This window comes from Acanthochromis polyacanthus, chromosome 12 (genome assembly GCF_021347895.1).
Source record: "Acanthochromis polyacanthus isolate Apoly-LR-REF ecotype Palm Island chromosome 12, KAUST_Apoly_ChrSc, whole genome shotgun sequence".
NCBI lineage: Eukaryota > Metazoa > Chordata > Actinopteri > Pomacentridae > Acanthochromis > Acanthochromis polyacanthus.
The window spans coordinates 20,102,710-20,118,095 of NC_067124.1; the positions used below are offsets into that span (position 1 = coordinate 20,102,710).

Below are 15,386 nucleotides of genomic sequence, written 5' to 3' on the forward strand. Positions count from 1 at the left end.
AGTCAGTGATTAAATTCTGAAAAAAAGACCTTAAAAATGGCTGCTGCTCGTCCAAATTTCTTGGAAAGAACTCAACACAACGGCTCCTTGGAACATCAGCAATACAGAGAATGTGAAGAAGAGAGATTGATACAAAGATTCCTTTTTTTATTAGTGAGATGAGAAATTGAAGCTCACATGTGCATTATAGAAGTGAGACAGCTCTGAGAACCGATAAAATACACAGTTGGGACTTGAGTTTCATCACTGAACCAAATTTTTGATATTGTGCACTCTCATTTAAAATCTGACTGTTTCTCAGATCTTACTGTTAGCTCAAGAGCTGATTATTTCAGATCAATAAAGACCAGTGCATTTCTAAGGTCTTAAATTGGGAGAGGACTGAGATGACAGGAAGAGTATTTCTCAGTATAAATTGGATGAGGAAATGGTCAAAATTTATATTGATGCTAATCTAGGCTCAGTTGTCTCTAGTAGAAAGAGACTGAACAAATAAGATATTATTTTCCTTTGGGTAAACCATTATGATCTCAAACAAACCAATGAGTGACTGGTATGAATGAGAAAATCCTTCACCCTTTGATGCACAACATGGGTCAAAAGTGACCCACATTCCATGGAAAACGGGCATTTCTTGACCCATGTTGTGCATCAAAGGGTTAAAGAGAAAAAGTCACTGGTCCTAAATTCTTTTGTGCTTTTATTTTATAGTCACGTAGACAAAAAAAAAAGTTTAACATTTAGCAATAGGTGAACTTTGGGGTTTGTCATCCAGGGCAGAGTCACCAATGCAACATATATACACAAACCAAAGAATGACAGAAGACCATATGATTGATTAAAATCATTATACAGCAGAAGCACTGCTAGTGGGACAGTCTTTACCTCATTTGCCATTGCACTGTGAACAAAACTGAGCTATGATGTAATGTGCTCTTTTTGAACCAATGCGAAATGAAAGCTTCATGGACTTTATTTTTTCTGTGAGAGGAGAGCACTGGAGAATGTTTTCAACAGTGTTCACTTGTACTTGTTCCAGTCCCATGCTGTTCTCTCCTTTGCCTAACACCATGCAGCAGGGTGGAGGTCAAGACAGGCTGCAGATAAGAGGGACAGTGGAGAGGAGGGAGAGGAGGGTGTACTCCCTGACCGCAGAGCACAATGTCTTATCTTGTCCTCTGTCCTCCCTGTCGTTATCTCCTTCACATGGGCGTAGAGACTATACACAGCTGACAGCAGAAATGGAAATAAGAATGCAATGTTTTATGCCAAGAAAAGTGTTACATCAGTTATACTCACACAGTCTGCAACATAAATTAGTCAGGTAAAGGTAAGCTACATATGAGCAACATTTGTTGAGTGTTCTGCTGCTTTTAAGTGAAAATCTAGATGTTCCAATGCTTTCCAATATTCCCCTAAAAGTGCAAATTATGTGACCTGGATTTTTTTTTCTTTTGAAACACTGAGCAAATCAAATTTCACAATCTTGTTTGACCAAATGAATCGAGTTTATCCTGCCAAAATTGATGAATTTTGCGTAACATCAACACTTTTAAGAAAAGCAAACACTTGTAGCTTCGGTGATGCAGTGACTAGACATGCTCTCAGTGGCCAATTGAGCAATTAAGTCAACATAGTTGGAGAGCTGACCATTTGCTAAACCCTGCATAACTTGACCCCACATGTCGAATGACACGCAGCATTCCTCTTTAGAAAAACACTTTGCTAATGTTTGCAGTTTATGTTAGAGCACATAAACACTCAGAAAAACCCAATTCTTACTTTTTCATTTCTGTGTTGTTGTTCTTCAAAATGATAATAAAAAAAGTCTCTACACCTCCAGTTTTTTAGATATGGAGCACTGCTGTGGTTAGACCCAGTGCTCATTGGTGCAGCATGTGGAGAAGTCCGAAGATAGACAGGTTCTGCTTGACCTTGTCAGGGTTTGATCGAAGGTGGGATTGAGCAAATGGTCAGTTCAACAAAATGTGTTTGTTCCACCCACTTAACTGATTGTCAACCCTACTCCGTATATCTGAGTTTAAACTCAGATACACAGAGTAGGGTTATACAGTCTTTGCCAAAACTGCTATGGTAGCATTCATCATTTTTGCTTCATTCACTTAAAGGTCAGCACTGTCGAGAAGACCTGGCAAGCAGCCAAAATTCAAATTCACCAAAGATGAACTCAAAAGTGCTGTGTGGATTTAAAACTGCTTACAATGGTTAATTAAAATTAGGTTATCTGTTTGTTATTTTTTCTCCGCTTCTGACATCCATCATCAATTTAGAAATGCTCTATGTTTACCATAATACACGTATTAGCAAAATATTTGCCTTGCAGTGGATGGATGTTGTCATGAATATATGACAGCAGTATTTTGGTTTATATTCTGTATCTTCTGTTCTTGATTCATGGCTTCAAACAGCAATATCCAGGGATGAGCCTAGAGTGGATCTTGGATAAGCCTCTAGCCCTTGGCTTAGGTCCCCACCCCCATCTCACTAGTGCTTACTCTCCTTTTTTCCTCTCTCTCTTCTCTTTCGCCCTCTTTCTCTCTCCATCTCAAACACACACATACAGGGACTCCAAATGCACTACAGATACACTTTGCCAATTTAATAAAGAGAGACTTTGTCATGCGTATCTCTCCCACAGCTTCCTGGCCAGAGTGACAACAGTGTGGGTGAGTGGAAAAACAGGAAGAAGGCAGGCGGACTATAGGCAGCTTTAGTAGGCAGTGGATTGGCCTGTGTGTGTACGTGTTTATGTCTGTGCTGAAGCCTTGTGCATGTGTATAAACAGCATATGTGTTAACGCGCTAAGACATGTGCTCACCAGGACATTGCTCAACATTTAGAGGCAACGGTGGTGTCACGCAGATTGGCTCCTCGGTCAGGAAAGAGAACTTGTTGTTTCCTGACAGGGACGTCTAGCTGTCAGCGCCTGTGTAGGAGTGGGATATGGCTCTACCATTAACAAACCTCATGATGGGAAGACCAATGGACAAAGGCCACAGGGGAAGCTTCATCCAAGCTCATAGCTTTTGGGGGAACTCAATAATGCATGATTTGTGTTTTTTTGTTGGTATAGTATTCTTTCTGAATGTGCCTTGGGAGGATTAGTATCTCTGAAAATGTACAGATCTCTCAGCTATTGTCAAATACGCTCTTAGAGGACCAACACTGTGCGTTTTAGAAAGTGGTTGTACTTTTACCACCACCCAAGAGACCAAGAGTAGTCTATTTCACTTTGTTTTTCGCATCTCAAACAATCCACCGGTGTAATTCTGCAATATGTTTCCTATTCACTTTCCCTCTTAATTATTTTTGCTGCTGTCGGAGATGTTGTAACCAACTGCTTGAATACTAACTGTGTGTCCAAACAGATTTCTGCTGCAAGTGAGTCATTTGGTAAATATAGGGAATGACAAGCACTGACTTTCAATTTGGGCTCAGCTGTTTAGCAGTCTAGCTGGAACACACAAACACATGAATACGATGACAGGCGCACACACACACACACAGCTGTCAGTGGTTTGAGTCTTCAGAGAAGACATTTGAATTCTGCAGTGCATACATGGAGGAGATAAAATTGCAGTGGGCAAACATGGCGTGACATGAAACCTTGGCTTGAAAATAGGTCATTTCAAAGGTTGTACAGTCTCTGAATTGCCTCAAGTGTTATTGCACCAATGTATCAGTAGATGAGACCAGCTTTAGCCTGACAGACAGAGAGGCTGCCCAGATGGTAAAGAGAAAAATGAAATTACGCCCAGAACAGTCCAGATTCTTAGTGTCCACAAAAGGCTGTTAGTTCCTGGGATTTTTTTGCGAGGCTGAGCTACACTCAAAACTGCCTCAGAGCTTACGATCATATTTATACCTTGAGATTTATTTTGGAGAAATGAGCAAAAACCCACCACCATTTCCCCTGACTGACTGGAGACATATCTGTTTACTGAGGAGGTGTGTGTGAAAGAAACAGATGGTAAGGCCACAGGTATCTGCGCATGCAAGGGTGCATGCATGTGCACAGCGTTTCCTCATGTGCATCTTCGTTTTGGGGAGTTGTGTTTGTTTGCGGAGTGGAAAAGTGTCAACCGGTGCTTTAGCCCCACCACAGACCCGACTCCTCCTGACATCTGTGAGTCAATTAGCTGACTGAAGAGAAAACATCCCTGCCCCCTCTCTCCCACACCCTCCTTCCCTTCCATGCATCCCTTCCTCCACCAAACAACGCCAACCAGCCAGCCAGCCAGTCAGTTAGGTAGCAAAACAGCTCCTGTCTGCCCTGGCTGGTGTGAGGCACTGGGGGAGGGGTGCTAGTCAGGGCTGGGGGGTGGGAGGGTAGTGGGGGTGATGAGGTTGGATGTCAAGAATGTGGCTCATGGTCTGCTCTTTTGTGTGCTTTGTGCAAGATGAATAGGCCCATGGCAGGCTGGGGTGCTAGCTGGCCACAGTTCCCCGTTGACTTGTGTGTTTGAAAACCCTGAAGGCCCTGGCCTGCCCCTCTTGAAATGAGGCAGACGGATAATGAAGGCTGCTGGATGAACAACTCAGACGCCCACTATATATAGACATAACTATTTCAATGTGTTATTTCCTACATGGCTCATTCTTGTCTCAATATTGCATACAGCTTCATTATCTTTCTCCTCCTCTGTCTAACTCTGTCCGGCTGTCCATGCCTCACAGAGCCCCCTATTAGGATAGTTATTGTTTGCTAAGCTGGTGTGAGGGCTGTTCTTTTTTGTGCCTTGGTGCATCCCATATTCCCTTCCTCACTCGTCCCCAATGCCCTCCACGTCCTCAGGCTACTGCTATGGAAATATGCTTCAGTCACATTGCTAATTATTTAAGAGTCGTCACCTCATTAACAGTGCTGGGAGATAATGAATGATTAATAGGTCATTCTTCACATCGTCACTGTGTTCTCTGTCTCCCTTCTTGAAAAACAGAGCTTGTTTGACAGGTTGTGCTGGTTCTTGTTGTCCATTTAGTCTGTGTATCCCCCCCACACTCCTGCACTGTGTGCTCATGTTCTTAAAGGTAACTGGAAACGTCATCGGTGGCTGTAAGGCAGGAAGTACGGTGAAGGGGACGTGATTAGTGTTTGCATCAACAATGGTCCCTCAGGCTAGTAAATGTTGAGGAATGGTGTTGCCTGGAAATGCAGGCTGTGGGCTTGTGGAGCTGACTGTAAATGAGTGACATAACTTGGTAATGAGTCAAGACTGGATACATGAAACCAGGGAGTTCTCCAGCCATGTTTGCATTGCTTGCATTAAGACATTACTGATAAGTGTGATCACCTGCAGGCACTAATACTACAGATAATATCAGAGTTATCTTGATTGGTAGGCTGGGAATTCTCAGCTATAACACACAAGTTCTTTCAGTGGTACCTTACAAATTCCTTCCTAGTCTCAACTTAATTGACTTGAAACTTTGACGACTCCTGGTTTCACACCTTGAAACCTCTGTATGTTTCAGCAAAGTCATACAACACGCTGTCTGACCACATCTAAAGGAAAAATTGTCTGTATCTGTTTTGAATAACTAAACTTGGATTTTTAAGTGAAAAGTCTGCTGTTACAGAGAGGGGTGGGGGTTGGACAATGGAGGATAATGACAAATGGGAAAAGAACATGCATATCTTTGGACAGATGTAGTGTTGGATAAAAGTGTGTTTAAGTCGTTGAGTGAGGAATGATAAAAGAGGGCTTGAGATTGATGTTCAAACCACATCTTAGTTTCACTCTTCCATGTGCCTGGACATTTGCTATGTCAATGTGGCATGGTTTACCCCTTCCCCCATACCTTTCTGGCATTCCAGTTTAGGCAAGTTACTTCTAACAAAAACACCAGCCTAAACAAGCATCTTTGCTTATTGTCCCATAGTCCTTTTCAAGGCTATAGGATACTAACATTAAGGGCTTCATCTAATCGTTAAAATGATAACATTCTGCTATTCAGATATTAGTTACTTTTATGTTAATATTCTTCACAGCTTCATTCAAACATAACTACAGTGACAGAGAAGGTATAGATAGATGGGATATTTGCCATATGCCTAAGATTGGACAGTACATCAAGTGATGCATAATGCATTAAGCATAAACGCGTTGTCACCCACCACACTGCTATATCATAATCTTTCTCTCTTATCCGTTAATGTGACTGCATTCATTTCAGACTTGTGCCATCTTGAGTGTGATATGTGTTTTTAGATCAGACCAGATTAAGATTGCATCATGGCTGATATGGAAAAATGACTTGGGTCCATTTCTGGGATAAAACTAATGTGAAATAACAGGCCAATATGGTGTTACGATCAAAGTGTGACACAGCAAATTTTTTTGAAAGGAAGTCCTCACTGTTCTAAAAGAGGAAACATGTTTATTTCACATGGAGCAAAAGCAAAAGTTGTTGGAAAGCTCCTTTAATGTGGCATGTTCTGACCAGCTCCCCTACAACCAAATCACTACTTTCACCCGAACCTCGCCCCCCCACTTGTGGCCTCAGGTTTGTGAATGGCAATCACAAGGCTTCTCCCACTCTCTCCCTTACAAAATCCCATACCAGCTTCTTCTACATTATGTTTCAGTCAGACCTTCCCCCACTCCCTCCCCCTTAGCCTTGACTTAGGCTTATTGCCCTCTCTCAGCTGCTCAGCTGAACAGTGACTGTTGATTGGTGGTTGAGACGAAGAAGGAAGCCTTGGGAGTATTTATAGAGACTCCCTCATTTACCAGAACAATAACAACCCTCCCCCACACCGAGTGAGAGACACAGAATGAGTTGCAAACTGACTTTTGATTTCACATCTCAAGGGAAATATACATACTGAGACACGATTTGTCCTGTCGAATGAGGTCACTGTCCATTTGTGTTAGTACTATGGCAAGCGTAACAGTACAGACTGAAATTTACCAAAACTGGCTAGTAGATTATACACCTCATTGATCATTCATGTCTTCAACTTAGCTCTAGAGAGCAAACTTCTAATGTGTTTTGAAGAGTGTGTTATCATTTATGTTTTATGTTTCAAGCGTTTATGCCAGGCCGTACGACTCCATTGGGTGCAACAACGGAAAAGGCTTGAATTCACTGATCACCACAGTTATAAGGGTAAAAAATAAATAGTTTGAAATATTTATATTCCATTAAATGCCTATGTGTACTTAAATACTTGCTCAGTTAATTATTAGGTGTTAAACACACAGTGAGTGTTCATTTTAACTGAGATGAGCCAAACACATTACTTATTATCAGCAATGACTGACAAATAATTTAAAAAAAATCCACTGAAACAAGAGAGGCCAATTTATTTCAAGAATGTGGTAGCACTTCCTGTCACATATCTTCATCTCTGGAAACCCACATGTGTGTACCAGACATAAGGCTCTGCAGTGCTAAGATTGCCAGTCATTACGGAAAGAGACACAGCAAGGAAGATTAGTCAGTTTGGTAGGATTGAGTCAGCTGGTCTTAGATCAGTGGCTATTAGTTGATGGTGACAGAGATTAAAGATGACTTGGGCGATTGGTTCAGTGTTCACTGACAGATGATTACAGTAGCTCAGAGTGGATGGTAGCTGCCATCATTCTGCCCATCCAGTCTTCATTTTGTAAATGTATTGTGAGTTAGTCGTTCCAGATGGCAACGCATAGAAAGTGGTATCACTATGCAGAGTAAATACACCCAGTCAATAGCATGCATTTGAGTTTCGTATTAATGGGATAGACGTAACTATTATGTACAATTTCTATGATTAACTTATTTAAATGAGTTCGAAATGGAAATTCTGCAAGAAGAGGCATCATATTTTTGGTTTTCAACTCAATCAGACAATATTTCCTTTCTATTGTATTAACTAACCCCAGTCATAGGTGCAGGGTATTGGTAGTGGCCCATCTCAATGGCAACACCTATTTAGAGACTATGTAGCCTACCAAAAGGACCAACTTACTGCCTAAAGGAACATCTTGTCACATCTTTTCCTTGTTCTTTGCTTTCTAAGTGCTACCTTTCCCTTTCCCTTTCCCACGTTAAACGTTCAGAATCTTGGATGTAGTTAGTCGTCAATGAATCACTTAGCAGGCAATTCCTCAGTGTGACTCTTCATTTCACTGCGCTCCAGTGGATGCCTTTGCTTCAAAAAGTGGCAGAGCAAAGACACCTATGGAGGTGAGAGAGCAATGAACACACAGTCTGTAGGGTTCCTTGATGTCGCACCAGGAAGCCATAGAAGCGACAGATACATATTCTGTGATCTTATTTGCCAGCTTCATTGCAGCTACACTGTTGCAAGGTTGCTGGAAGTGGTACAGTTACCTTAGACATTAGGAATTACGTGCAGATTGCTGAAGCAGATGGTGCCCCAGAATTGGCAGAGCGGAGCCCTTTTGGACATGGAATACGTAACACTGTCAGCTCTCTCAAGCCATTAAAGTGACAGTTTTTCCTATTCAGAAATGTGTGACTTTTACATGAATGCTCTTTACAGCTTCATTCAGACATGGCAGCATATTCACAGAAAGAGCTGGCAAAATACTTTGCACATGATATACAAGAAGAAGCTGGAAGCAGAAAGTTGAAAAGAGAGAAAGAGCAATAACGTTAAGAAAAATGTGATGATAAGAACGAGGATGGTTTTTGTTCTTTCTCACTCTTCATAATGAGTGAAATTTAACACTTGTTTTGCTGTCGAAGCTTCTATGATCACCATCAGCATCAAGTGTCTTATTTGAATGAACCTGAATCTCCTGACATTGCCCAGAGTTTTCCTTTTAAACATGTAACACACAACAAGTAACTTTCCATGTTAGATATGTTCCCCCCTCTGGAAATACTTCTGTCATTACAAACTGAAGTTTCTAAATTTTATTGTGTCTAAGAATTTTGCTGCCGCCTTTGTGTACATGACCCCTCTTCTTCACCTCTTGGATGTTTTTCCCAATTTCACACCAGTCCCATGGCTAAAGGGTCATCAACACAGCCACTCCTCACACAACTGGCTCAATTGAACATTAAACCACCGTTGTACTAGAGAGCTACTTTAGTCTCATTAATGTCTGGTCCAATTCAGACATTTGAGTTCTCACATACAACGTCGAGACCAAATCAGGGCTGCAGTGCCTAGGGAAAAAAAGCATTAAAATCCACTGATACATTTTGACATCCTTTTAATCATTTCATATAATTTGCTAGTGAAGCCTGTTTTATAATTTAAGACTGCGCTCAAGCATTGCATAACAGTATGCTAAATTGACATTTTTGTATAATTCCTACTTACTCAAATGCTGAAAGGTGTTTTTCTGGATATTCACTGAATATACAACCACACTTGCATAAAAGAGCATTTGTAGCACATTCACAGAATATTAAGGTCAGCTGTTTTTTTTTTAAACCTTCTATTGCTGAGCTGTTTATGTCAATCCACTTACATTCAATGCATACTTTTTCCATTTGCAAGCGATACAAACAAGTCATTAGGTCTCAGCTGGTAAAGCTGTGATCATACTCAAAGAGGGATGCAAACAGCACACAGACTTGCATATATTTCTATACACACAACAATCAGGCACACAAGAAAAACCTCCTGACAGCAAGAAAATAAGCTTCTTTGTTTGTTGTATGTACCTGAACATTTAAAAAAATGTAGAAAAAAACTCAATTTAACAAGAATAGTGCAGAGGATGTGGAAAATGGCACATTTAGCTTACATACAGTTCTTTGTGAACTGTACCAAGCATCTAGCAAGAATGTACACTTTTCCTGTGGATTGTCCATGCAGTCTCACTTAATAATGAAAAGGCATGCATGTCTGAATGAGGCTTGGGTTGACTGTTGCAAGAAAGCCTAGGTAGGTAAGGTAGAGTTGTGCACGGTCTTCTGACAAAGAAATTAGTGCTTATGCTGTTGTCTGTTGGCAGATTCAATGAGGTACGGTAAGGACTTTTGTGGGGGAGTTTATCACATGGTGGAAAAGCACAAACATGTGAAGCACTGTGACTAATTCCTTAACCTGTTTAAGGATGAACCCTGTGTGAAATCAAGTCATCCTGCAACCGCAGCATTTTTATTGCATGTTTTACAATGTGACACCAGGGTGTGTCTAAGCTGTGTCTAAGCACTTACTGCCTATTGCTCTTCTAAACACAGTCACATGAACACTCTTGCTGGCTCTTTCTCGCTGAAAAGCAGGTACACATGCACACTCACATATAAGCATGGAAATCAATATATGGCTTAAGGCAAGGTGTGTGGAGACTCCTCCCCATAAGCACTGCCAGAGATGTATACAGAAATACAGAAAGGACTGTGATGGTTCCTCCATCTAATTAAAACAACGTAAGCTGCAATTGATACATAATTACAATGCATATCTTCCACCACAATCACTGTGATTGGGATTTCATGCAAATATCTTGGGTTTTAAGCAGATGCAGCGATGTGATTGCTTCAGAAGATTTGTACACATTGTCTCTGCCCTTCAATTCAAATAACACCATTAGGAGCTTCTATGCCTGGGATAAAGATAAAGACCATTTTTTGGAATTTCAAAATGCTTGTTTGTTTTATTGTTACATGCTACATTGCACACACTTTCTCCACTAAAAGAATATCCCTGACAGCAGAACAGAAACGTATGTTGATTCTGCGTTTTGTTTAGCCTGACTGGCTGGGTGAGTTTCACAGAAAGCACCCGCACCTGGGAGCGGCTTATTACCATTAGCTTAAAGTTGCCCGACAATGTCAAACAATGACAAACGCCTGCAAGTGACTGCCCATTTATAGACAAATTCCTCGGACAATGGATTTACTTGCTCTCCTCAAGTGGCTCCATTCATTTGCAATTGCAAGCAAGGGGTCACTGAAGCGAGCAATCGGGGGACATGTGCATCGAAGGAGGACTGCTGTCTGCACACACGCAGAAACACAAATGCATGCATGTAAACAAATGAAGGAGGTGAACACGACGCACTACATATCCGTCCACAACACACCGCTGCTGCAGCCCGAGCGGCCTAGAATAGCACACATTCCTCTGCCCTCCCTCCACTGCCTCACTGAGGCCAACACACAGCAGACTGGTGGGTCACATGGACCAACAGGGATCTGAGTGATCTTGGAGATGAAGTGCACGTACACATACCAGGGCAACAATCTCACTCCACATGTGTGGGAGCAAAAGATATAAGTAGGTGCAGACAAGATGGGAACATGCATTTTGTACACTAATATCATGCTGTCTGGCACGCTGGCAGATGGCATGCATGATCAGTCTTATATACATGTATGAACAGTATCTATCTAGCTATCTATCTATCTCTATCTATCTTTCATATGTGTTTCTCTGCACAAACACAACAGCAGCATTTACTTATGAAGACAAACAAGATGTCTAAATAATCTTTCATAAAGGAACAGTGGGGTGGAGGAGGAGGAGGAGGGCATTTAAATTGGCTACTGTGTCACAACTCTCCAACAGCCCCTATTTTTCTACGCCCATGCACAATTATATTAAGTAGGGCCAATAGGAACAAAGAAGAGGCAGGACCGAGGCTCCACCTCTCCCCGACCGCCTTCCTCTGAGCTTTTTAGATGTACATAATCCCTGAGTTGACCCAGAAAATAGGCAGTCGTTTCAAGATCTGATGCGGCAGTCTTTGTGCACACCGTCCCTCGCTTGAGCATGAAGCGTAACCCTGTGGAATACATACTGTAATTCAGAGGAGCTTTTCGCCTTGCAGAGGAAAACTGATTCTGAAGACGGAAGCTTAAGCAAAGTCGCGCAACTTTGAGAAAACGTAGCGGATACGGGTAAGTGATTTAAAAAAATATATATCGGATGTATTTGTTGGGATAAATTTTGCTCTTGTGCTTGGTCTCAGGGACTGCTGCTGCTCCATTGTTTGCATTCCCTTGTTTCAAAATCGAAATTAACCAAACGGATATTATTAGGCTTCAGCGTGCGAGGGGGGAATGATCGATTCTAAACATTTCGACAAACCAATCGCTGCATTTGGAGAAAACGTGAAGCCCGTGTTTAATTTTTCTGCCTTGTTAGGATTGTGGTGATTCAGCTGTTGGGGAGATGTTGCATGATGTCAGTGTTCTTTGTTGCAACCTTACGTGCGTAAAATGTAACAGATTTTTCTGCCTCAGCTGTCATGCAACCTAGATGGGATTGAAGCAGTGCATTACGTGATGGACGCGTTTTTCTTCTGTTTTGTCGATGCCATCGTGCATGAATTATCCAGCTGTAAAAAACAAAGAGGGATCTAAACAATATATGTTAACCTGTAATTTCAACCTGGGCGTTCATTCCTTGGCACAAAGAAGGGGAGGTTTTAGGAAGACTAAACACCCCAGCAAGCTTTTTCGCCAAAAGGTAAAACAACCTTGCAGCTGTTTGTTCCCCCTCCGGAAGCGATTTGGGTGTTTTGGGTTTTTTTTTCTTCACTTGAGGTGGAATTGTGTCATAACAAGGAAACTTGTATCTTTGTTTGCATACCATGTCAGTTGTTACCCTGCTGCACCTCCTCCTGAATGCTCCCAAGCACCTCGTGTGCCCCTTCTATTGTCCTAACAGTGTCTCCTCTCTGCCCATAGACAGGAGGCATGGCAGATCATCTGATGATGCCCATGAATCACAGCTCAGCGGGTGCCAGTCTCCACGGTTATAGGATGGGCATGAATGGCGGCCTGCAGGCAGGTCACCAGCAGCATGCCAACCAGCAGGGAATGCGGGCGCTGCCCAATGGCCAGATGATGCACTATGGAGGTGCCCAGGCCAACATGGAGAGTGCCATGAGGCAGCGGCAGGGCATGGTGGGCGGGCCCATGAACGGACAGCTGAATGGAGCCCAGATGGGTCACCACCAGATGACCTCTGGTAACATGATGTACAATGGGCAGCCTCAGCAGCAACAGCATCACCCTCAGCAGCAGCATCACATGCACCCACAGCAGCACCAGCAACAAGCGCAGCACCCACAGCAGCAGCAACAGTTCATGAACGGAGGGTTAACATCCCAGCAGCTCATGGCCAGCATGCAGCTGCAGAAACTCAACACCCAGTACCATGGACACCCGCTGGGTCCAATGGGTGGGAACCACATGGGGCCCACGACCCAGTATCGTATGAACCCAGCTCAGTTGGCTAACATGCAGCACATGGCCGGGCCGGCGCTGGCCTTGAACGGCATGGATGCGGATATGATCGACGAGGACGTCTTGACCTCGCTGGTCATGGAGCTGGGCTTGGACCGTGTCCAGGAGCTGCCAGAACTCTTCCTGGGCCAGAATGAGTTTGACTTCATCTCAGACTTTGTGAGCAAACAGCAGCCCAGCACTGTTAGTTGCTGAGAGGACGTAACTTGAAATGAGACACAAATGGAGACAGAAGAGCGAGAATTGTCCAGGATGGACGAGGGGGGCGCATTTCTTCACTTTTTGTTTTGTGAGCACCTCCCTGTACAACTAAACCGGTTGTAGTGCAGCGTGCACGCAAGAGAACTCTGGATATCCACAGTGGACGCACAGTGCTTGAGTCTCACGTGTGCTAGTGGCCAGAGGGTGGCTGGCTTCAAGGCCGAGGTCAACGTCTCCTCTTTCCTGGACATGAATGTAATAAAGAAATGCTGAAAATTTTAAAAAGCCACTCTGAACATTGCTATGACACTATGTAGCCTCTAAGTCTGGACTCCTTGACAGTTTACCAGTAAAAAGGTGTATTTATTTATTCCTGTCTGAGAAAACTGTTATAAAGAACAACCACTTTCTGTGGTTTATGATTTTTTTTTTTTTGAGAGTAGGTTGGGGGAGGGAAAATTAAATTTAAGTTATCTGCTTATCATTTTTCCCCATTCTATCTGGCGTAGTATTAAAATAAGCTCAGATGACAACTTCATCCAAATAAGCCTGGATTTTCTATCACAAAAGTACAATGTTGTCTCATTTGAGCAGCAGTGTCATCCAGACTTTAAAAATGGTTCACTTTTGGTAAAGTGCTGCCTTTTTAGATGTGATGTTCTCAAAAATCTACTGCTTGTACTGTATGAAGCTGTATAACTCCAACATGTCCACACTGTTGTGTTCTATTGGAGATGTAGAACCGCCTTAATCGCGCAGATTCTTATTTATTGGTTGTTTATATTGTCCCCTTTTTTTGTGGTCAAGATGGGGGGATGGTCTTTGTGAAAGGGGTTTTGAGGATCAATAAAAATGGCCTGGATAGAAGTGTGGCCTGCTTTTCCATTCATTGCAAAGCTCTTCCCCCAGGCAGGGGACAGCTATCTAAGTGGTGAGGTTAACCTGTGAGTGACAGGAATCCTCAGTTTTCTTTCAAGCCTGAGATATAAATATTAAAACAGATGCAATATTTATGCTTTTTGAGAAGGACATATACTCCAGGTTTCCTAGTTTTCTTCAACATACAGTTTTCATTGTCAAAAACTCTAATAAGACCGCGATTGACAAAAGATGATAATTCTGTTTCTCTGTTGGTTAGCAAAAGGGGAGCTGCGTTTTGTCACTCAGCATTGGATCTGCCTTCTCATGTAGTGATATCCAAATTGGATTTACTGTGCAACACTCTTTTCTTGGTGATTATCAAAACAAATGGCACACAAATGACATTACAAGTGTCAAATATGTTTATCAGTATGGCAAAAACTCCATCATAGATTTGGGTGCGGACAAAAGCAGCATAAAACTACCCTTGGTTTCTCTACAGCATGTCGAAAAGTTGTCTTATCGCTGTGTGTAAAGAGTAGTTTGGCTGGGGGAGGTGAAAATGACCCAGGAATGCTCTCCTTGATGGGGTTTTAACTGACTTTCTGCTTGTAAACCCTGACTCAAAGACAGTGCTGCCTTTTCATGCTCATTCAGAGAATTGTCAAAGAAATTGACTGCTGGCTTTAAGCAGTAACTGAACAAAATGAGTTCCAGAACTTTAAAGCAGCCCCTGACTAGTCTGAGCTGCTGCCAGTTAGAGTAGTAAAACAATTTTCCTAATATAACTGCATTCATTATGAAATGAGGGTAAAGTGATTCTCTGCGGTGACTGAGTTTGTTGAATTGTTTGGTGCCTCCAGGCTATGAAAACGCTTGATTGAGGTCATGTTGGGAATGTCATCTGCGCAGTTAGCGTTTCACATTGTCAACAAAGGCATCTTTAGCGGCAACGTGAGTAACAAGGGGGGAAATGGGAGCACTGTTGTAAAAATAGTGTTGGCTGATTGCTCAATTTTGAAGTCGGCTTGGCTCTTAAAGCATCCGCTTCCTTTTCATTTGTCCAATTGTGTTTCAGGCTGATGTGTTAAATTTGAAATGCGGCATCATGGATGATCCAAACTGAAATACCTCGGCCT

General features: G+C 42.4%; 1 protein-coding gene across 1 annotated transcript; it reads left to right on the forward strand.

The window, feature by feature from the left end:
- The first annotated feature begins 11,566 nt into the window (after nucleotides 1-11,566).
- Nucleotides 11,567-14,253, forward strand: cited4b (Cbp/p300-interacting transactivator, with Glu/Asp-rich carboxy-terminal domain, 4b). Its single transcript, XM_022192140.2, has 2 exons — nucleotides 11,567-11,832; nucleotides 12,625-14,253. The coding sequence occupies exon 2, from the start codon at nucleotides 12,634-12,636 to the stop codon at nucleotides 13,378-13,380; it is 747 nt and encodes a 248-aa protein (XP_022047832.1). The 5' UTR covers nucleotides 11,567-11,832; nucleotides 12,625-12,633; the 3' UTR covers nucleotides 13,381-14,253.
- Nucleotides 14,254-15,386: the final 1,133 nt, after the last annotated feature.